At 40.1% G+C, this 25,204-nt stretch overlaps 1 protein-coding gene across 1 annotated transcript; it reads right to left on the minus strand.

Moving 5' to 3' along the window:
• Window positions 1-2,221: 2,221 nt before the first annotated feature.
• On the minus strand, window positions 2,222-25,189 carry tmx2b (thioredoxin-related transmembrane protein 2b). The gene is made up of 8 exons (XM_059334431.1): window positions 24,879-25,189; window positions 23,013-23,073; window positions 22,558-22,671; window positions 19,509-19,585; window positions 19,300-19,406; window positions 19,142-19,207; window positions 18,909-19,038; window positions 2,222-4,852 (listed from the first exon to the last, which is right to left on the minus strand). Exons 1-8 carry the CDS (start codon window positions 25,065-25,067, stop codon window positions 4,673-4,675), a joined length of 924 nt encoding a protein of 307 aa, XP_059190414.1. The 5' UTR covers window positions 25,068-25,189; the 3' UTR covers window positions 2,222-4,672.
• Between the last annotated feature and the right edge of the window lie 15 nt (window positions 25,190-25,204).

Genomic DNA, 25,204 nt, shown 5'->3' on the forward strand with positions numbered 1-25,204 from the left:
TAAGGTATTTATGGTTTTGTTAAGATTAGATATTTTTACTTACTACCAAATTTTCTTGTTCCATTGGCAGATAATTTTGCTATTTTTTAAGCAAAATACACCTAATTTTTGTACTCTTTTTCTTATTTTTGAGAGGTGGCTTTTTGCAGTGCACAGTTCTCTGAGTCTTTATCAAGTCTAGTACTAACTAGAAAATTTCCTCTGGGGAAATTCTGAAAGGGCCACGGGGGCTACTGCCGGTGTGTGTACACTATGATGAGATTCTTCAGAGATTTCAAACAATTAATACTAGTAATGTTATGATACTATATAATATACACCTACAACAAGCATTCCTTTTCAAGTATTTATTCATACAGCAACCTATGACCTTTAACCTCAAAGTGTGTGTGTGTGTGTGAAACGTGTATCTGGAGGAGTGTGCACGCTTACGCGCATGTGTGTATCATCTGTAACTGTAATCACAGCAAAGATCAAAGGCAATCAGGGCAGAGCAATCAACAGAATTAACTGCCACCTGAATGTCCGGAACAGTGACAGCAGTCAGACTGGAATTTCTGGCCTCGAACACAAAGCATTTTTGGCAAAACCATAATACCTATCATTGATCTGACTTCACTTTGAGCGTCCTGAGTTCTTCCTGAACGTCTACATATGTTTTTTTTTAAGAAAAATGAAAAAATTGCTTTGTTAGAGCGATCTAAATAAACTGTTACATCTCCCTTTTTCAGAAATCTTCCTGTGTTTTTAATATGGGACCCAATGAGGCTGTTGGTGGTGTTGGTGGCACATCTGTGCATCCTACGCCCAAACTATAACTCTGACAGCTTTACCAGAGGATTGTGAGTGAGAAGACAAATTTTCCTATGTTTCTATGTATAAATTATTTCTGTAGAGTGGATATTTGCTGCCTGGAGCACAGTTTTCAAATGTATTTTTTGACATTTTTTTCTCTCCCTCTACACTCTGGTGATGATGTCACACACTGTGACACGAACATTCCGTGCAATACACACCCATTATAATCTCAGAATTTCTCACACACACACACACACACATATGACCTATCGAAACGCGGATTAATACACCGATACACAAGACTTGTCTCTACTGTTAAAAGTTTAAATGGAGTCTAGGTGAAATTATGCTGGAGAAGTAGACGTTTAGAAATCCCCAATTATTGTTCTTTTTCCCTCATTTTTTTTTGGCTGTCCCAAACATGTCAATGCAAAATTTTGCTTCGCCCCGAGCACTGGTCCCTACAGCTATTGCTGTATGGGACCAGTGCTCGGTGCGATTGCCCCGTGGCCCTAATTACAGATAAGGTAACTATTGTAGGTGATTTTAATATTCATGTTGACGTTGATAATAGCCTTAGTACTGCTTTTATCTCTTTATTAGATTTGATTGGCTTTAATCAGAAAGTCCATGAAGCCACTCATTCTTTTACCACCCTCGACCTTGTGCTGACGTATGGGATTGAAATTGAACATTTAATAGTTTTCCCACAGAATCATGTTTTATCAGACCATTATTTTATAATAATCTGATAGTGTTTTAGCTAAATCAAAGCAAGTGATTCCACCTGTGTTTAATTCTTTGTTATGCTCCAACATAAGAGGATCCCTAATTGATAATTTTGTTGATAGCACTGCAGATTCACTGTCAATGACGCTTTGAACGGCTTTATTGCCCCACTAAAAAAGAAAATAATAAAACAGAAAGTTAACTCCATGGTATGATTCTCAAACTCCTGAACTGAAGTAAATTTCCCGAAAGCTTGAAAGGAAATGTCATTACACCAACCTGGATAAATATCTTCTAACCTGGCAGGACAGTCTTAAAACATATAAGAAAGTCCTCCATAAAGCCAGATCAGCCTATTATTTGTCATTAATAGAGAAAAATAAGAACTCAAGATTTCTTTTCAGCACTGTAGCTAGGCTGACAGAGAGCCACAGCTCTATTGAACCATGTATTCCTATTGCCCTCACTAGAAAGTAATTTATGAGCTTCTTTAACAAGAAAATTTTATCTATTAGAGATAAAAATGCACCACTTTCACTGCTCACTCACACTGCTACATCTTTAAACCCAGGAACCTTAGAAACAGCTACGAACCCTGATATATAGATTGTGTTGCTGTTTAATGACATTATAAAATGTTTGGAGGTGATTCTGTTCCTCTGGTAATGGAAGAATGATTGCTGCATTTAAATGCTTCATGTGCACATTGTTTTATTGCATGAATAACAAAACAGGCCAGACTTCTTCATTCATTTGCAGGCACAAATATACATACAAGCCTTAATGCAGCTCAAATAAAATGCAACATGACAAAATATCAAATTAATTTCACAAGTAAAACACAAAACAACCATTTTAGTAATAAAATAATGATTAAGGAATAAACTCAGTCTCTTCAAAATGCTAATTTAAATAGAGAGAGTGTGTGTGTGTACCAGTGTACTACTACTACTACAAAAAAAATAGGAATGTTAGCAAGAGGGAAGCAGAAAATGATTTTAAAATACAATGGGTCAGAATTATTGATGTGCAAATGAGGCCTCATGAAGCATTTTCTTTATTTTCTGAGCCCACTAGATGGCGCCCTTGGTTCATTGAAAAAGGCTCTAGCAATGGTAATCAAGTGTGTTTTCAGCCCTTTGTTGAACAGAGAGCTCCATCTAGTGGAGTCAGAAAATACAGAAAATGCTTCATGAGGCTTCATTGGCACATCACTAGTCAGAAGCTCTCTTCACCCTTGGTCCAGTATTCAGCCAATCATTGTGCATGATGAGTGTCTGACATCATTTGGACATCAGAATCTGAGTAGAAGGCTGCGGGTCACATAAGAATGTAACACTGAATTAGCCTTAACTAATAACAAAGATGCGTGTCAAGTTGACCCCACTTAACTGTTAAACGGACTACAAAAGAGCAGCTGCTATCTCTGTGCATCACATCATGTCGGTCAGACGTGGGACTGCAGCTGGAAAGTGGAATGCAGTCAGTCCTGAAATGCTCATATCTCATGGAACACCGAGGACAATATAGCGTATAGAGTGTATTCAGGTGAGCCGGTTTCGCAATCCTCAGGACCCAGTGTGGATGTTGACTATGTTCCCCATCATGGTTTAGTATATTAGCTAGTGATGTGCCAATGAAGCCTCATGAAGCATTTTCTGTATTTTCTGACTCCACTAGATGGAGCTCTCTGTTCAACAAAGGGCTGAAAACACACTTGATTACCATTGCTGGAGACTTTTTCAATGAACCAATCTAGCTCCATCTAGTGGGCTCAGAAAATAAAGAAAATGCTTCATGAGGCTTCATTGGCACATCAATAGTATTAGCATGCTAATAACAGCAAATCTTCAGTAAACACATATTCCAGCCGTCTGCAGGTATTTGGTCACAAACCAAAAATATTGAACACTTTAAACAACAGACTCATCAGGAGTGCTGTGAATCCATCCAATAGCTGCACACATACTAAATGTAACATAGGGTTAGGGAATGTATGATGTCAATGAAAGAAAGACGGAGGAGTAGATGTGTTTTTGTGTGTGTGTGTGTGTGTGTGTGTGTGTGTGTGTGTGTGTGTGTTCATCTTCTTTTGTCTGTTCTAGTTTCCATTAGTTATATTGATTGATTGATTATTATTTATCACTTGACCCATACTGCCACAGCAACAAATAATACAGTAATGTGCATTAATAAGGGGATAAAGCAGATACTTCAAAGTAATGTAAAAGTTACTTGGTAACAAATTACTTTAAGATATGGAATAATTGGTAGAGTAGTTCAATGACTTACTGAGAGATGGAACTAGTAACTATAAATGACTAATTTCACTAAATTGCGCTTTAGTGAACAAAAACAACTGGAGGTTGAGAAAGTGGAAAGCTGCTCTTCAAAAAAAAATCTCTAACATTCTAACAGCTTATTAAGTGCAGCCCAAAGAAATGAAGAGCTGAAGAAAATGAGACACACATTGCAACAAGTGATGGAATGATGCTGAGCCGAGCCTGCTTTGTTCACTTTCGAGTCCATAGAGAGAAATAGAGATGCTGTTTAACACCACCCGTCTCAGGCAGATGTCTTCATGTTATACAAGCGCTCCTAAACTGGATCTCATTTCAAACCAAAACCAGCAGGAACCTGAATTAACTGTTTCATCAATTCTATGTAAAAACATGTGTACCACTGAGTTACAACTTAATTGACAGGAATATACACTTATTTGTAGAAGGTTTTGAAAAATTCTACCCTAACCTAATTAAATTAGTTGCATGAAAAAATCTAAAACATTAAAGTAGCATCACATTCACTGCTTCCTCACTGTTAATTAATAAGAAGTCAGCAGTCACTTCACAGCTTTAACCATTAGAAATGTCAGGCCTTACACTGGTATACTGGACTGGTTTTAGCTGTTTCCCAGTTTGCTCCTCTGCTGAAGTGTCCACTTGTTCTCTATTACAGAGGGGGAAACGCACATCTTGAATTATTTCCTTTAACTGGGGTTAAAGAGGCAGGAGGACTGTGGGAAACCTTCTCTTGATGACCCACAGAGACATCAGCCCTGCGAACAAAGTTAACATTTTGAAGAGGAGAGGGAAGAAGAAGAGGAGTTCCATTCAGAAGTGAGAGCTGATTGAACCAAAGGTTGTTATTTGTCTTTCTTGGACTCGGACTGCAGCTCCTCTTCATGGGCTCCTGGCTGCTCGGACTCATCTTCCTCAGGAACTGCTGGGAACTGGGACTGGCTAACCTTTTCTCCTTTGGTCTTGTTGAGCTTCTTGGATTTCTGGTAGAGTTCATTCAGGTTGAACTCTCGGATGATGTTCTCCTGTTGGAGAAAGACAGATTGAAATAAACTTCCACAGCAAGTCTCTGACAGTTTAAAGGGTTAGTTCAGATTTTTTTAAAGTGGGGTTTGTATGTTTTGTATGTAGGTGCATACCGACAGTCAATAGCTGCAAAAGATGGTCTGCGCCTTCCCAGTTTAGAGAACCAGGTGCACGTCTTATCAATGCTATACCCATTTACGTCTAAACTATATTTAGAATATGTCCACCATTTGGCACTATTTCTCAACAGATGAACTCAACCATATTCTTACACATTGGCGCACCTATCCTAACGATCTGCAGCAGTTTAATTTTGCGTAGGTACATTGAAGTTCTACTGTGAAGTTAGCGACACCGGCCACCATTTACCACCATTTAAGATGCATCCCAGGGGCCAGAGCTGGCGACATTGAATTCCATTTTAAACTACTGGCTAAGTGCAAATACATGCACAGTTTAATCAAGCTATGCTTAAAAATCGATTTTGGCATCTAATAGGACTTCTGTCATTGTCCCAGTTAACATGCAACTGAGAAAATTGAGGAACAGGAACGTCTCCTCCTCCTCAACACTGGGTGGAGATTGCATCATTTCAGCGGGTTAATACGGCACCCTTTCTGTTGACCTCAGTTTCACACTTTGTGCCGTTGCTACTGACCGGCTAATTTGACCGGCTAATGTGACACCAGCTAATGTGACCGGCTATTGCGACCGGCTATTGCGACCGGCTAATGCCACCGGCTAATGCGCCACCGGCCAATGCAAGATTTCTTGGATGTTTCTGTTCCGGGGTCATACGCCAGCGCGGGGGTGGAGCATCCGGAGCATGCTCACATGCGTTGTCTTTTCATACATGCCGGCGAAAAATCCTATCCCAATCACATTATCTGGGCTTCCTAATCAGAGTTGGAGAACTCCGACATCAGTCAGACTAACACGTTTATATGCTTACGTTTAGACTAACAGTTGTCCAGTTATAGTCAGATTAAGGCAATAATTTGTTTTCTTCAAGTGTCATTTAAACGTACTGAGTAAAGTGGTTATTCACGTCGGCAGTAATGAAACCCAGTTATGTCATTAGAGGGAACTAAAGTTAATGTGAAATCCAAATGTGACCAGCGATTATATGTTTAACCACGTCATCGTTGTCCAGCAAACAACGTGATCAACAAATACCGATCTTTATCATCTTAAGCTTTATTAGTAAACGAGTTAATATCAGATTGTGATATTGACTTATTTTGTATTACTGAAACCTGGCTGCAGGAGTTGCAGCTTTATATAAACCTTACAACCTTCGAACCTTCTAATCACTCAAAATCTAAATTAAACTACAAATCATCAGTTCTCAGTCTTTCACACCCAACCTGAACCCAACAGCCAGTCCTATTTGTCATAGTTCTGGTAATGTCAAGTTTAATACTAACTAGAAAATTTCTAAAGAAATTTTGATTGTGTGCTTGCCTCTGGACCATCATTCTCGTGGCTCAAATCAGCAGTCAAACAGGGACTCTGTCCTGAGTTCACAGACACCTCATACAAGTCTGTAGGACAAACGGTTCATTAGTTATGAAAGGGGGCGTGGCTAATCAAAAAGGGCGGGACTTTATGAAACATTGTTATGTATAAGTGGTCAGTGATGAACCATCATCATGCTTGACAAGTTTGAGGAAGATTGGACAATGTATGGTGAAGTTATAAGGTCTCATGTTTTATGAAGAACAACATGTCTGTTCACTTAGAGTAAACTGACAGTTATCAGTTAGAATGTCTGTGTTGGAGGAGGGAGGGGGGAGGGGGGAGGCTTTGGTAGCTAAGCAACCACGTGGCCAGGTGGAGTCGACCAATAAGAGCAGAGCAATCAACTGAAATTAACTGCTGTTGGAGACAGTTCCGCAGACAGAGGTGGACAAACTGAAAATTCTGGCCTCGAACAGAAAGCATTTTTGGTAAAACCATAATACCTATCATTGATCCGACTTCACTTTGAGCATCCTGAGTTCTTCCTCAACGTCTACATATATTTTTTTTTAAGAAAAATGAAAAAATAGCTTTGTTAGAGCGAATTCAAAAAACTCTTACATCTCCTTTTTTGAGATATCATCCTGCATTTTTAATATGGGAGCCAATGAGACTGTTTTTGGGTTTTGGTGGTGCATCTCTGCATCTCACGCCTAAACTATGACTCTGACAGCTTTACCAGAGGATTGTGAGTGAGAGGACAAATTTTCCTACGTTTCTATGTATAAATTATTTCTGTAGAGTGAAATTTGCGGCCTGGAGCACAGTTTTCAAATTTATTTTTTGACAATTCGTTCTCTCCCTCTACACTCTGTTTGATGACATCACCGCTCTAGACTCTCCATAGGGTTACATTGGGGGGATTTTTTGACGTGTTTTTGCCCAATAATTTGAAAACCGTTTGTCGAAACCCTTATAAAAGTCATAGCACCCTTGTCATGGGCGAGCCGGTCGATTTGATACCTTTTTTGTGTATGTGCGGCCAAAACTCTGGGAGGAGTAGTCGACCGAAAAATGACACGGAAGAAACGGAAGAAGAACTAGAAAATTTCTAAAGAAATTTTGATTATGTGCTTGCCTCTGGCCCTTGATTCTCGTTGCTTAGATCACCAGTTAAACAGGGACTCTGTCCTGAGTTCACAGACACCTCATACAAGTATCTAGGACAAACGGTTCAAAAGTTATGAAAGGGGGCGTGGCTAGTCAAAAGGGGCGGGGTTATCAATCACCAGTTAAACAGGGACTCCATGCCAAGTAAACTGACACTTTATACTAGTTTCTAGGACAAACGGTTCATTAGTTATTAAAGGGGCGTGGCTAATCAAAAAGGGCGGGAATTTATGAAATATTGTTATGTAAAAGTGGTCAGTGATGAACCATCATTATGCATGACAAGTTTGAGGAAGATTGGACAATGTATGGTCAAGTTATAAGGTCTCATGTTTTATGAAGTCTGTTCACTTAGAGTAAACTGACAGTTATCAGTTAGAATGTCTGTGTTGGAGGAGGGAGGGGGGAGGGGGGAGGCTTTGGTAGCTAAGCAACCACGTGGCCGGATGGAGTCGACCAATAAGAGCAGAGCAATCAACTGAAATTAACTGCTGTTGGAGACAGTTCCGCAGACAGAGGTGGACAAACTGAAAATTCTGGCCTTGAACAGAAAGCATTTTTGGCAAAACCATAATACCTATCATTGATCCGACTTCACTTTGAGCGTCCTGAGTTCTTCCTCAACGTCTACATATATTTTTTTTTAAGAAAAATGAAAAAATAGCTTCGTTAGAGCGATTTTAAAAAACTGTTAAATTTTTTTTTTTGAGAAATCTTTCTGCATTTTTAATATTGGAGCCAATGAGGCAGTTGGTGCGTTTTGTTTGTGCTTCTCTGTGTCCTGCGCCCAAACTATAACTCTGACAGCTTTACCAGAGGATTGTGAGTGAGAGGACAAATTTTCCTACGTTTCTGTGTATAAATTATTTCTGTAGAGTGAAATGTGCGGCCTGGAGCGCAGTTTTCAAATTTATTTTTTGACAATTCTTTCTCTCCCTCTACACTCTGTTTGATGACATCACCACTCTAGAGTCTCCATAGGGTTACATTGGGGGGATTTTTTGATGTGTTTTTGCCCAATAATTTGAAAACCGTTTGTCGAAACCCTCATAAAAGTCATAGCACACTTGTCATGGGAGAGCCGGTCGATTTGATACCTTTTTTGTATATGTGTGACCAAAACTCTGGGAGGAGTGGTCGACCGAAAAAACACCACGGAAGAAACGGAAGAATAACTAGAAACAGTGCCACGGGACTACTGCCGGATGATTCTCGTGGTTTAAATCAGCAGTTAAACAGGGACTCTGTCCTGAGTTCACAGACACCTCATACAAGTCTGTAGGACAAACGGTTCACTAGTTAGTAAAAAGGGGCGTGGCTACTCAAAGGGGGCGTGGCTTCAATCACCAGTCAAACAGGGACTCTGTCCTGAGTCCACAGACACCTCATACAAGTCTGTAGGACAAACGGTTCACTAGTTAGTAAAAAGGGGCGTGGCTACTCAAAGGGGGCGTGGCTTCAATCACCAGTCAAACAGGGACTCTGTCCTGAGTTCACAGACACCTCATACAAGTCTGTAGGACAAACGGTTCACTAGTTAGTAAAAGGGGCGTGGCTTATCAAAAGGGGCGGGGTTATCAATTAACAGTTAGACAGAGACGCCATGCTGAGTAATCTGACACCTCATACAAGTTTCTAGGACAAACGGTTCATTAGTTAAGAAAGGGGGCGTGGCTAATCAAAAAGGGCGGGAATTTATGAAATATTGTTATGTACAACTGGTCAGTGATGAGCCATCATCATGCATGACAAGTTTGAAGCAGATTGGACAATGTATGGTCAAGTTATAAGGTCTCGTGTTTAATGAAAGAACGCCATATCTGTTCAGTGAGAATGGGGTAAAATGGGGCGTGGCTTCAATTACCAGTCAAACAGGGACTCTGTCCTGAGTCCACAGACACCTCATACAAGTCTGTAGGACAAACGGTTCACTAGTTAAGAAAGGGGGCGTGGCTAATCAAAAAGGGCGGGAATTTATGAAATATTGTTATGTAGACAATCAGTGATGAGCCATCATCATGTATGACAAGTTTGAGGCAGATTGGACCATAGATATATATATATAAACACTAGATGGCTCACGCTCGCTGTTAGCCAACGGAGACCGACGTCCGTACACGGCTGCCATCTTACCACAGGCAGCTCGCCCACTCTTAACATCAGTCATGGTGCACGTAGCATTTAAATAACCATAGTTTGCTTAATTTGAACCGATTTTCAAACGGTTTGGTTTGTTATAAACCTCAGAGTTGTGGTTATGTGCCTGCATACTGAAGAATAATTTTAACCATGGACTTTCATAAAAAAACATTAAGCAGATAGGTAGAGTAATAGCTATAGGCCTACACACACAAGGTAGTTAGCCTATATTAAATCATTTATAAAACATTTAATCATTCCATGTATATTATGTTAGTAATATTTCTTTTATTATAACAATAATGACACATAAAATTAACATATATGTATTTATTTTCATTATAAATATGTCTTATGCCTTCCTGTATATCCATATACATAAACACACACATACATATATATGTACACACACACACACACACACACACATATATATCTCACAGAACGGATATAAAGAAAGGTGCATGTATATCCGTATCCAGGGCCGGAGTGGGGCCACTTTTCAGCCCGGGAATTTCAGGCCCAAGACCGGCCCACTTTTTCCATGGTAGTGGAAATTGGATAAATGAAGCAACAGTTCAGCTCTTACTATCCTGTAGTTTTTTTTATTAATACCATGGTTCAACAGATAATGTAAAGGTTAAATAATAATCCACTTAAGATGAGAAGTTAACAAAAAAAATTTCACTATTCCACAAGGATACAGTAGGTTGATAAATTAACAAAAGCATAAAATAAATAAAGCATTTGAAACATATCCCACTCTTCAATAAAGATGCATATTGAACTACTGTTTACAGTTCAACTCACAGTAGCTACACTATTTCTTACATTAAATAACTTTAATTCATATTGTTTACTCTGTTATCTTCTCTACCTGTCCCTGTAGTCATGGCCTCCTCATTGCAAATTTCGGGCTCATCATTTTCAGCAGGAGACTGACTTATCTGCTGCTCAGAAGCTACAAAGAAAAAATAATTTCACTGCATAGCCACAGATCAAGTTTGAGTTTTGTTATCAATATTTTCATAATATTTGCGAAGTCTATGAATCGCCATATATCAGGTGATATAAAAAGGCTTATATTTTAATTCAATTCAATGTTTTGCTTGCGAATAGGTTGACAACGCTTCAACGATATTAACCACGTTACAACGTTAGCCGAACAGTTACGTTGCATTAAGCCTATGTCTCTCTTTACCAGTTGCCACCTGTGTTTGTCCTCTCGAAAATAAATGTGTAAGCTTGGCACATTTGGCAGCATCCTCCTCCAATGCCTTTCTTTTCTTCAACCTGGCTTTTTCAGCCCCTCCTGGCCTCTTCCTCCCATCCATCCTCCCCGACGTGTATCGTTGAGATAGGGCTGGCCCAGCTATCGGTAGCCTACCTGAGAAAACTTTTTGGGAAAGACGGCTATGGACCCAACCAACTTTATTTGGGAGGGGAGAACTCCCTCGCATGGTACAACCCATGCTGAGGCTGCGGTGTCAGAATGCAAAACGTGTTTAGCGTACTTTAAGAGGAGATGGACTAACGTGAAAAATGTCAAATAAATAAATAAATAAATTATCGGCCGGCCCAAAAGTGAAGCGGCCCACCGGGAACTCTCCCGATTCTCCCGATTACCCACCCCGGCCTGTCCGTATCCAGACATGTGTGTGTGTGTGTGTGTGTGTGTTTATGTATATGGATATACAGGAAGGCATATTTACACACATTTATTTAGACATATTTATATTGAAAATAACAACTCTGAGGTTTATAACAAACCAAACCGTTTGAAAATCGGTTCAAATTAAGCAAACTATGGTTATTTAAATGCTACGTGCACCATGACTGATGTTAAGAGTGGGCGAGCTGCCTGTGGTAAGATGGCCGCCGTGTACGGACGCTGGTGACTCCGCCTCGAGCCATCTAGCCTTTCTTATATATATCTATGGATTGGACAATGTATGGTCAAGTTAAAAGAGTTAACTGTTTTCAGTTAAAATGTCTGTGTTGGAGGAGGGGAGAGGGAGGGGGGGAGCTTTGGTAGCTAAGCAACCACATGGCCAGGTGGAGTCGACCAATCAGAGCAGAGCAATCAACAGAAACTAACTGTCACTGACAATGCTTTGCTAAAGTGAGCAGCCAGAGTTGGACAAACTGAAAATTCTGGCCTCAAACAGAAAGCATTTTTGGCAAAACCATAATACCTATCACTGATCCGACTTCACTTTGAGCGTCCTGAGTTCTTCCTGAACGTCTACATGTATTTTTTTTTAAGAAAAATGAAAAAATAGCTTTGTTAGAGCGATCTAAAAAAACTGTTAAATCAGATTTTTTTTAAAATCCTCACGTGTTTTTAATATGGGACTCAATGGGGCAGTTGGTGTATTTTGGTGGGGCTTCTCTGTGTCCTGCGCCCAAACTATGACTCTGACAGCTTTACCAGAGGATTGTGAGTGAGACCACAAAATTTCCTACGTTTCTACGTATAAATTATTACTGTAGAGTGAAATTTGCGGCCTGGAGCGCAGTTTTCAAATTTATATTTTGACAATTCCTTCTCTCCCTCTCCACTCTGCTTGATGACATCACCACTCTGGACTCTGAACATTCCGCGCAATACACACACATGGGAAAATCGCCCTCCCCATTAGTTTGGAAAAATGGAAATGTTTTCACACTTCGTGCGAAAACTATACGTGCAATCGCTTTGAAATTTCACAGGACTAGAGTTAAATTCAGGCCCTACAACTTTCTGAATCGCTTCGGAATTTTACGAGCAACGGTTTGCAAATGGTGAGGCCCCAAAGTTGGCGCAATGCGTTCCGGATGGGCCAAAAAGTGCACGTTTGTGAACGTTGTGCGAAAACGTGCGCGCCGATCGCTAAAAAAAGTCATTCCACACGATTCCCGATTAGGGCGCAACTTTTGACGTTTTTACTTTTCGCGATTTCTCAAAGCTGCGAGACTAGTTACGCGCCAAAGTTTTTACGGAAGAATAATCTATAAAGAAACAAAATTCCAGGGAAATTTTGGAGTGCCACGGGACTACTGCCGGATGATTCTCGTGGATTAAATCAGCAGTTAAACCGGGACTCTGTCCTGAGTCCACAGACACCTCATACAAGTCTGTAGGACAAACGGTTCACTAGTTAGTAAAAAGGGGCGTGGCTAATCAAAGGGGGCGTGGCTTCAATCACCAGTCAAACAGGGACTCTGTCCTGAGTCCACAGACACCTCATACAAGTCTGTAGGACAAACATTACATTACATTACATTACATTACATTACATGTCATTTAGCAGACGCTTTTGTCCAAAGCGACTTACAATAACGGTTCACTAGTTAGTAAAAAGGGGCGTGGCTACTCAAAGGGGGCGTGGCTTCAATCACCAGTCAAACAGGGACTCTGTCCTGAGTTCACAGACACCTCATACAAGTCTGTAGGACAAACGGTTCACTAGTTAGTAAAAGGGGCGTGGCTTATCAAAAGGGGCGGGGTTATCAATCAACAGTTAGACAGGGACGCCATGCTGAGTAATCTGACACCTCATACAAATTTCTAGGACAAACGGTTCATTAGTTAAGAAAGGGGGCGTGGCTAATCAAAAAGGGCGGGAATTTATGAAATATTGTTATGTAGACAATCAGTGATGAGCCATCATCATGTATGACAAGTTTGAGGCAGATTGGACAATGTATGGTCAAGTTAAAAGAGTTAACTGTTTTCAGTTAAAATGTCTGTGTTGGAGGAGGGGAGAGGGAGGGGGGGGGGGCTTTGGTAGCTAAGCAACCACGTGGCCAGGTGGAGTCGACCAATCAGAGCAGAGCAATCAACAGAAATTAACTGTCACTGACAATGCTTTGCTAAAGTGAGCAGCCAGAGGTGGCCAAACTGAAAATTCTGGCCTCGAACAGAAAGCATTTTTGGCAAAACCATAACACCTATCACTAATCTGACTTCACTTTGAGCGTCCTGAGTTCTTCCTGAACGTCTACATATATTTTTTTTTAAGAAAAATGAAAAAATAGCTTTGTTAGAGCGATTTAAAAAAACTCTTACATCTGATTTTTTCAAAAATCCTCACGTGTTTTTAATATGGGACTCAATGGGGCAGTTGATGCGTTTTGGTGGCACTTGTCTGTGTCCTGCGCCCAAACTATAACTCTGACAGCTTTACCAGAGGATTGTGAGTGAGAAGACAAATTTTCCTCCGTTTCTATGTATAAATTATTTCTGTAGAGTGGAATTTGCGGCCTGGAGCGCAGTTTTCAAATTTATTTTTTGACAATTCCTTCTCTCCCTCTCCACTCTGCTTGATGACATCATCACTCTGGACTCTGAACATTCCGCGCAATACACACACATGGGAAAATCGCCCTCCCCATTAGTTTGGAAAAATGGAAATGTTTTCGCACTTCGTGCGAAAACTATACGTGCAATCGCTTTGAAATTTCACAGGACTAGAGTTAAATTCAGGCCCTACAACTTTCTAAATCGGTTCGGAATTTTACGAGCAACGGTTTGCGAATGGTGAGGCCCCAAAGTTGGCGCAATGCGTTCCGGATGGGCCAAAAAGTGCACGTTTGTGCACGTTGTGCGAAAACGTGCACGCCGATCGCTAAAAAAAGTCATTCCACACGATTCCCGATTAGGGCGCAACTTTTGACGTTTTTACTTTTCCCGATTTCTCAAAGCTGTGGGACTAGTTACGCGCCAAAGTTTTTACGGAAGAATAATCTATAATATATAAATAATAATAAACATGAGCAATAATAAGAGATGCCTCGCTGCTCAGCCGTGGCACTAATAATAATAAACACTAGAAACAAAATTCCAGGGAAATTTTGGAGTGCCACGGGAATACTGCCGGATGATTCTCGTGGTTTAAATCAGCAGTTAAACAGGGACTCTGTCCTGAGTTCACAGACACCTCATACAAGTCTGTAGGACAAACGGTTCACTAGTTAGTAAAAAGGGGCGTGGCTACTCAAAGGGGGCATGGCTTCAATCACCAGTCAAACAGGGACTCTGTCCTGAGTCCACAGACACCTCATACAAGTCTGTAGGACAAACGGTTCACTAGTTAGTAAAAAGGGGCGTGGCTACTCAAAGGGGGCGTGGCTTCAATCACCAGTCAAACAGGGAGTTCTGTCCTGAGTTCACAGACACCTCATACAAGTCTGTGGCACAAACGGGTCACTAGTTAGTAAAAAGGGGCGTGGCTACTCAAAGGGGGCGTGGCTTCAATCACCAGTCAAACAGGGACTCTGTCCTGAGTTCACAGGCACCTCATACAAGTCTGTAGGACAAACGGTTCACTAGTTAGTAAAAGGGGCGTGGCTTATCAAAAGGGGCGGGGTTATCAATTAACAGTTAGACAGAGACGCCATGCTGAGTAATCTGACACCTCATACAAGTTTCTAGGACAAACGGTTCATTAGTTAAGAAAGGGGGCGTGGCTAATCAAAAAGGGCGGGAATTTATGAAATATTGTTATTTAGAAGTGTTAAGGGCTGGACTCTGATGAACCATGAGAAGTTTGGACAAGATTGGACAAAGAATGGGAAAATTATAAGGATCTGATGTTTTATGGCGAGACGCCATATTTTGGCGCCATGCCACGCCCACATAGTGTGACCGTCGGTAAAGCTTTATACAACTTTTGATCCCAAAGGCCTTGTGATGCTACTGACCAAGTTTGAAGTCGATCGGGTAATATCTGTAGGAGGAGTTCGTTAAAGTATGCGACCTGGAAATGGGCAAAAACGATGACGAGTGCGAAATTCAATCCAAGATCGCCGACTTCCTGTACGTTTTCGGGTATGGGTTCTTGAGACTTTTTGGTGCGTCTTCCCATGATACATGTATGTACCAAATTTCGTGTGTGTACGTGAAAAAATCCTATATTGCTCTTTCGAAATTTTCAAGGGGGCGCTAGTGAGTCATTTTGCAAAGTCCATTCCCGAAAATACCAGAATACGAAAATTTCACGGGAGATTGACGTATATTCCAAATATGGTGAGTTTTTCAATTTGAGAAAGGCCCCAAAAAGGCGATTCATTACCCGGAAAAATTATAATAAAAAACGGACCAATTTCAATAGGGTCCTTGCACCGTTAGTGCTCGGTCCCTAATAATAATAAACGGACCAATTTCAATAGGGTCCTCGCACCGTTAGTGCTCGGTCCCTAAAAACACATGTAGCTTTCAAAATAAGAGCACATGGATGTGTTAGCAGAGTCCACCACAGAATTTACAAGAAGACTGTCAAAAGATAGAAAAGATTTAAGATGCCTTAAATAAAACATCTCTTTAACAATAATTCTCTAAAATATGCATATGCAAAGATGGAATAGTGGCATTAGAATGTGTGAGAGGGACCAAATTTAGGCTTTTAGGGCAAAAATGTTCTCTGGGGGACAGACTGACAGATTTATTTATTAAAGTTGCTATTTGCACTACTGTTTTGTATACTGTTTTATTGAATATTAAATGTAAAAAATAAATGGCTTGAATCTGCTGTATTTATTCATGTTTTACAAAGGGTTTAAAGGAACACTCCACCGTTTTTTCATATTAAAACATGTTAGTCAGTCAAGTAAGACGAGTTGATACAGACCTCTTGCGTCTCAATGCGTGCACTCAATCGCCCTGGCGCGCGGCGCCACTTGGCTAGCACTTAGCTTAGCCCAGTTCATTCATTAGGATCCAAACAGATGGACAGTTAGAAGCGACCAAACTCCTCCACGTTTTCCCTATTTAAATACAGCTACACGAGTAGTTAAACGACCAAGTATGGCGACACAAAATAAAACGTGGCGCTTTTCGAAGCGGATAAAAAGGAGAACTATAATGTATGGCGGAATAGCACTTGGGAGCACTTCGACTCGGCGCAGTAATATCATCACTCCTGAGGGGAGAAGATTTTTCAGGAGTGATGATATTACTGCGCCGAGTCGAAGTGCTCCCAAGTGCTATTCCGCCATACATTATAGGTCTCCTTTTTATCCGCTTCGAAAAGAGCCACGTTTTATTTTGTGTCGCCATACTTGGTCGTTTAACTACTCGTGTAGCTGGAGTTTGGTCGCTTCTAACTGTCCATCTGTTTGGATCCTAATGAATGAACTGGGCTAAGCTAAGTGCTAGCCAAGTGGCGCCGCGCGCCAGGGCGATTGAGTGCACGCATTGAGACGCAAGAGGTCTGTATCAACTCGTCTTACTTGACCGAATAACAAGTTTTAATATGAAAAAACGGTGGAGTGTTCCTTTAACCTGAGCAAGGCCTTACCACAATGATAATCATATCACAGTCATGCAGGTGTAGTATAACATTTTTTTAATAACATACTGGTATCGGATTGGTACTCTGTATTGGCCGACACCCACAGCACAAGTATCGGAATCGGTATCGGGAGGGAAAAATGGTATCAGAACATCTCTAACATATATGGACACTTTATTTGGCGAACACTGTCAGCTAAACTCTTGACAAGTCGTAAGTAAACTAAACACTAAACCACATACACACATATGCCAAAAAGTCCCCTACCAGCAATGTGTGACATATCCTCGTGTCTTTTTAAAAAAAACATTTTTAAGGAAGAGGCTACTTTTCAGCTGCTGCAGATTGACACTCATAATGCATAATTCAAATTCATCCTGCAGTGTTAATGTTTCCTTACAATAGCTTCAGGAGGAATCATTTGGTTAAAAAAAAACAAAAACAAACAGCTATGCAGTAGCATGGTTAGAATGAGCAGCCTGGGGTTTGATGTTTTGAAAAGACAGTGAAGTAGGGAAACATCCAAGTAATCGATTACATAAATAAGTCAATTTACATAATGTAAAGTGTGGGAGAGACCAAACAACATGGTGCTCTGCAAGCTCTGCAGATTAGAAATGGCGTATCACAGCAGTACTACTGCCATGCACAAGCATGTGAAGAAGGGCTGGGCGATATGGCCCTAAAGGAATATTACCATATTTCAGGGTATTTTTGCGATAACGATATTCTTGATATTACAAAATACTGAAAAATATATAGAAAATATGACTTTTTAGTCTGTATAAATAAAAATCATCCATAAATCTAAACGCAGAGTAAATTGCAAATCTTGACAGTTGCCAAATACAAAAAAAATACTCTAGACTCTTAAGTATTAGCAAATAATAAAAATAACCACCTAGGCGGTCTGGGGTCCCCCAGGGAGAGCATTTTCTACATTTTTAGGTAAACTGCATCAATTTCGTGCAATTTGAGAGCTAAATGTGAGCAAACTCCTCACATAACATTTTTCACAGTCAACAGGGCTTTCCACTAGGACATGGAGCAGCCAGACAGTGCTGACAAACAGCTGGCTAGGGGGGTCCTCTTGTAAATTCTGTGGTGGATTCTGTTAATACACTGTGCTCTTATTTTGAAAGCTGCATGTGTTTACTTTTTTTAGAAGTTGATTTTCTCATGGACTGCAAATCTTGAGTTTTTTTGTGTTCTTCTAGAAAGCAACTTAAATTTTCAACTTATTTTTCAGTGCATCCATCCATTATCCTTAAACACTTATCCAAAGTCTGGCGTGGGGTGCTGGGCTGATCCCAGCTGACATTGGGTGAGAGGCGGGTTACACCCTGGACATGTCGCCAGACTACCACAGGGCTGACATATAGAGACAGACAATCATTCATGCTCTCATTCACTTCTACCAGCAACTTAGAGTCACTATTAAACATTATACTGTATATGTATGAACAATGACTGTATATGACTCAATACTTGGTTGGGGCTATTTGACCTGAACTACTGGAAATGGAATACTGCATGTTTTTGGACTGTGGGAGGAAGCTGGAGGACCCGGAGAGAACCCACACACATGCAAACTGCACACAGAAGAGCCGCAAACCGACAACCCTCTTGCTGTTTTTCCATTATTGTTTGTTGTTTGATCGCTAAATGTAGATAACATTGCACTAAATTTATTTTACTTGAATGAAACAAGCTGTTGCATGAATTTTATTTTGGAAAGACTTTATATATTGGACTGTAAAACACAGACGGGGAAGGGCTATTTTCTGTTGGGAAATAATGCCTACATACTTCGTTATATTTTTTGTTTTAAAGAGAAGATGATTGAATACAACACTGAATATAATGACATGTTTTTAAAATGTATTTTGGGTAAATTTGTTGTTATACTATTCCAAAAGATATCGACATATTAATTGATAAAAATATTGTATAATTACTGAATACACAAGCCATGCATTTTCTGAAAGAGATGTGAAGTGTCCAGTCTGACCTCAGTGAAGCTCCAGGATACAGCTCTACCCTTCTTGTCCACCTGGGGGCGCCGCATTACCTCCATCCCTCCCTGAAACAATACCAAGGAGGGGAGCTGTTTGGACAGTGGTGAGGTCGACACCTTGTACCTACAGGACACAATTAAATCCAAACATGACACGGCATCAGTCTCTGACACAAACTTCTTAAAGACAACTGGGAATAAAAACACAGAGAGAGAAAATGTCTTACTTTTTGGAAACCTCTCCATAACGTCCAATGTCCACTTTACCAAACTTGAGCCCAGCACAGTTATACCTGAAATACAAGAACAAACAGCTAAGTCAATTGAGTTATCCTAATGTCAATGAGCAGACTCACAGTTCACTGGGTTGGCCAGGGAGTCTTACTTGAGAGAGAGATCAGCATAGACAGAAGCGAAGGACTGGCACTCTGGAGACCAGTTGGCAAAAAATTCAACAATCCATGTGACACGACTGTCTCTGTCCAGCTCATCCTAGACACACACAGTTTGAATTTATGATAAAAAAGAAATGGTAGTGATCATTGCTGAGGGTCAACACAAACTGCTGCTGCAAATTGTTCCATTGTGACTCACATCGATGGTTTTGTCGCTGAAGTACTTGATGTACTCTGGTCCCATGTAAAGAGGAGGCTTACAGGTCATCAGGAACACTAAGACACACAAAGAACCAACACAAGACATTGACCGATTTGCAGAATGAGGGCTGACAATTAATTCATTGACTGATAAGTTGACAGAAAAATAATGGTTGATAAGTTTATTATTTAAGTCATCCTCTGGATGGCAGCAAGACAGTGTGTGTGGGACTGACTGGGGATTTCCACCGGGCGCGTTACAGCAGCGTCACGTCAGCTTAGCGAGCCGGTCGTACGAGATCACGCGATAATCCTGACCATACGGGAGACCGCGAGATCCCGAGATAACTCTATTTATACAGTCTATGGATAAACTGTGTGTATAAAGTAAACAACAACAACAACAACAACCAACAGCTTACTTTGCTTCTCTGATGTGAAAGATCTGTTGATCTGACCATCTATCCTTATAAAAACAATATGTTATGTCATTAATGATTGTATGATGTTCCACTTCAACAATCAGTCTCTTGTCGTCCGTGTCGCCGATCCTCTGAGACCCTTTGATTGATTGATTGCTGATCTGGTGCCCCGGTCATAACATGATGTTGATGTGAAGTAGTTTTAGGCAGCATGAACTGCATATTGTGTTTTATTTTGAAAGGGGGCCGAAGTGTTTTACGTTGATTCTGAGTCGGACTTCCTGTCTGGTGCGATCTGCTCTGTTGAGATTTACGCGGTTTGGCAGCGGAGAAATAGAAGTCCTACCTAATGCTCGCGTAGAGAGCTGCTGAGACGCTGCTGTAACGTTCCGCAGCGCGCCCGGTGGAAATGCTCTCATTGATTAGAGTGTTACCTATTTGCAACGGCGAACAAGGCGCTGACGTGACGCTGCTGTAACGCGCCCGGTGGAAATCAGGCTTGAGTCAAAATAAAACACAGTGGCCCTCATCAATCAAAACCATAGGGTTCACATTTGATTCATTAAACGTTCGCATATCGCTAATCAGTGTGACTATGACCTGGCGTTGATAAATGTGGCGGATAAAAAACAAGCGTCATAATCACACCCTAATATATACTGGGTTTAGAGGCCTCGCCTCCAGGGTTTGACATCGAAGGATGCAATACAGTCAAGAAGAGCATTTTTTCACCTTTATTAGTTCCAGGGTATATACAGAAATACATATACGTTGAATTTAATACCTTTATTAATACCTTCACAATATATTTAAATACCGGCAACAAGAATAGATCTGCAACTGTATGGCAACCTTTTTAACTTCAGTGTTGGAGGTAACTAATTATAAATTAACTGATTACTGTATTTTCTTACTTCAAGGCAAATCAAGTACCTATATCACAGTTATTTGATACTTTCTGCTTTTATAGCAGCACTGAGCTATACACAGTTAACTGTTATTTAACCCTAACCCAAGACAAAATTATATTTCATTATGTGTAGGGAGAGCACACAGCACTTCTCCACCACTACACTATCATTCTTTCTAAATAAAGGGGCAGAAAATGATGGTTTAAAAAAGTTAAAAACAGAAAGGTTCAATGAAAGTACTTAAAAAGACTTAAAAAGTCAAAAGTAAAGTGACGAGTAAAGGAGTAAAAAAAATCCATCACGATTTAAAAAGGTACCTTGCACAAATTACTGTAACTGTAACCACAGAACCCAGTGTTTCCTGTAGGACATCTTTTCATCAGCGGGGGTAAAGGGTTATTTGTCCCCTGGCTGCTGCGAGTGTGTAAATATCAATCAGCAATTCATAAAGTATAAAAAATTAAACTCGACTGCAAAAGATGCATTAGAACCAGTGTTTCCCACAGGAGTTTCTGAGACTATGATGGGGCATCCCCGGATACATTTTTTGGCCCTAAAAGCCTAAATTTTGGGCCTCTCGCACATTCTAATGCCACTATTCCATCTTAATCATTGCATATTTAATGAACAGAATAAGGGTTCTTCTGTTTTATTCTAGGCATCATATTTTGACAGTCTTTTTTGTAAATTATGTGGTGGACTCTGCTAACACATCCACATGCTCTTATTTTGAAAGCTACAACACTTAGTAAATACATTCACCAGAAAACAAGACGGATGGTTCAAAAAATTTAATACCTCGTCAGATGACGTTTATTACTTTTTAATAGCCTTATTTTTGGCTAATTTCATCTACTACCTTTTGATACCTTTTAAAACACCGCGGCAACACTGACCATTTTACAAATAACACATAGGAGCAAAATATACATTTTAAGCAGGCACAGAAACATGCAGCGCCAGGGGTTTATGTTGGTTGAACAAATTTAACAGGGAATATAAAACATCCAGTAAAAAATTAAATAAAAGTATATTGTTATATTTATATTTATTACTCAAACAAGTCCAGTGAATATTTTAAAGTCAGAGCAAACTTAAAAGTTTTTTGGTTGCAGGAGATAAACAATGTTTTAAAGTAAGTTTTAATTTCAAAAGAAGAGGAATTTTTCAGAGGTAGAAATTGAAACGATGACATCCTAGGTGCAAGAGAACCGACTGTTTTTTGTTTGCCAGCCTAGAAAGTGGGATTAAAAAATTAGTCAAAAAATGCAGTGTGGAAGAAAATCAGTGCTGTAGTCAACACTCCTGGTGACGTTGATAGATTTCATTTATAGATCCGGAATATGTAAAGCCAATCAACCTATATAAAAACTGTTCCTATTGTTTGTTTAAAAGTAGTGCAATAAAAATACAGATATTTTCCCTAACATGACGAATAATCCTGATTAATAATTGTGATTACAATATTGATCAAAATAATCGCGATTATCATTTTAGCCATAATTGTGCAGCCCTACTTCATGGTGATGACGAAACAATAGTGTTTTTTTTTACAAAAAGAGTAAGAAGACATGAATGGTGTGATACACACACAGCACTTGTTAGGAGAATCATTCACTGTTGGTTAGATCCTTTCATTGGAAACTATACAAAGTCTGCAGATGATAAATCCCATCAGACCCTGGTTTCTCTACATTCATAATAGTAGACCTACCTATGCAGAGTGTCAGGTAGAGCAGTCCCATCCTGATGTCCAGTCTGAAGAACAGGATCACATTGGCCACTTTGCTGAACAGGATGATGTTGCCCACATGCTGCTCCACCGTTACTGACATGAACACATACAGAGAATCTTTACAGGCTAATGTCCAAAATCCATAACAATCAGCAGAAAGGATGATGCTTATCTGTCATCTCAACTTGCTAGCAGTGTTGCTTCTAGGATGTAACCAGTACAGGTTTTAGGGGATCATATTAACAGTCACAGTGGAGGATTACACTGACAGACAGATATCTGACTGTTAAGCATTAATGCTGGGCCTAGTGCATTGGTCTACTCTCACTTGTATCATAATGCATTGCTTCAAAATGGATTGCATCATAACATAGCATCATATTGCTGTTCAGGAGATCTAAATACAGAAGAAAACAGAAAAGACATTTACTCACTTGCTCGTCTGTTCTTCATCATAACGATGGCACTGAGGAACATGAGGATCTCCACCTCCCTCTGAGAACACAGACATGACATGTCTTCAAACCACTCTGTTTATTCTGAGGAGGGCTGGGCGATATATCGATATAAAAAGATATATTGATATATTTTAAATGTGATATGGAATTAGACCATATCACCGCTCAGGAAGGAAACGGGTTCTGTGTCCCAGAGATGAACATGCTTTGCTCCAAAATGTGCATATCAACCCAAGAACAAAAGCAAAAGACCTTGTGAAGATGCTGGCTGAAGCTGGTAAGAGTGAGTCATTATCCACAGTGAAACGAGTCCTGGGCTGAAAGGCCACTCTGCCAGGAAGAAGCCATTACTCCAAAAGAAACATAGAACAGCCAGATAACAGTTTTGTCAGACCACAGGACATGTCTCCAGAAATTAAGGTCTTTGTCCCTGTGTGCATTTGCAAACTGTAATCTGGCTTTTTTATGTTTCTTTTGGAGTTAATCTCTGGGACACAGAGTCCGTCTCCTTCCTGAGCGGTATGATGGCTGGACATTCCCATGGTGTTTATACTTGGGTATAATTATTTGAACAGATGAATGTGGCACCTTCAGGCATCTGGAAATTGCACCCAAGGATGAACCAGACTTGTGCAAGTCCACAATTCTCTTCCTGATATCTTGGTTGATTTCTTTTGACTTTCCCATGATGTTACACAAAGAAGCAGTGTGTTTCAGGTGTGCCTTAAAATACATCCACAGATGTGTCTTGAATTAACTCAGATGTTGTCAATAAACCTATCAGAAGCTTCCAAAGACATGACAGCATCATCTGGGCTTTCCCAAATTGTTTCAAGGCATAATAATGTTAGTGTATGTAAACTTTGAAGACTTTGAAGAAAGTATTAAAAAATTGTCTAGAAAAATCCTTCTCTCATTATTCTGGCATTTAGCAAATAGAAATAATTTTGGTAATCCTAACGGACCTAAAACAGGAAAAGTGATTGTCTGATTTCATGTCAGACAGTGAGAAAAAAAAGCATGTGTGTCTTTTTATATAGAGTATGTAAACTTCTGGTTTCAACTGTATATAAACTGTTTCAATAAAACTACTTGTAACATGTCATATTTGACTTTGACTGAACATTTGCTCTCACTTTGCGATAAAAATATTGGGATATATACTGTATATCGATATTCAGCCTAAATATATCGGGATATGAAGTTTGGTCCATATCACCCAGCCCTAATGGGTGATTCTCATGAACATGGTACAGCTCATAGCCAAACTCCAAGAGCATTGAATACATATTTTCTTTGACCCTTTATAACATGTACAATCTAAAGTCACTATATAATATGAATTTATAATCCATTTTAAAAAATGTAAGGCATTTTCTGACATTTTAGAGACACTGTGAGCAAAATTCATCAGCGTAACACATTTTTAAATAAAAAAAAATAACGAAAGGGGTTTTTTTTATGCTCAAGGGTAGCTGGTATGACCAAAATGTATTCTCTCGTTGTTAATAAAGATCTGGGGAAAAAAATGTCTCCATTTCTTTTCAATTATTTCAATAAACGCTGATTTACAAAGGCGGTGGGCTGTATAGAATAAATTATCTTAATTAATTTTAGTAAGTTACTAATTGCATTTTGTAATTTCAGAATCTCTGCCATTAACAAATCATGACATTTGTTGCCCGTTACGTCTGGCCTGTCATGATGAACAGCTAATGTCAGCTAACAGCTAAGCTAACTAAGCTAGCCTTAGCTGTCCGCCATGTCCAGGACCAGCTAGATAACGCTCATAATACCAGTCCTGTAAAAACACTGAGTGTGATGCCAGCTTGTTGTACAGACCCAGTCGAAGTCGCAGGAGTTGCCGTCCTCTCGCTGTGTGCTCAAATGGTCGCAGATGCCTGGCGTCTTGCGGACAGCTAGGAAGGCTACAGACATGAAGAGAGAGGCTATGTAGTAAGGCTTCAGCAGCCATTTGTACACCTGCGGCAGGTGGTAGAGGAAAGCGAATAACGGCGTTAGCAGAGCCATTTTTCTATTCAACTGACAAACTACAACTAATAAAGCCCGAACAGACCGAGGCAGCAGTGATGGAGCACTTCTCTTAATATCAATGGCTTCCAGACAGCTAGCGTGTGGAAGCAGCCGGAAGAAGAACTACCAAAATA

The sequence above is a fragment of the Centropristis striata genome, chromosome 1 (assembly GCF_030273125.1).
Source record: "Centropristis striata isolate RG_2023a ecotype Rhode Island chromosome 1, C.striata_1.0, whole genome shotgun sequence".
Classification (NCBI taxonomy): Eukaryota; Metazoa; Chordata; class Actinopteri; order Perciformes; family Serranidae; genus Centropristis; species Centropristis striata.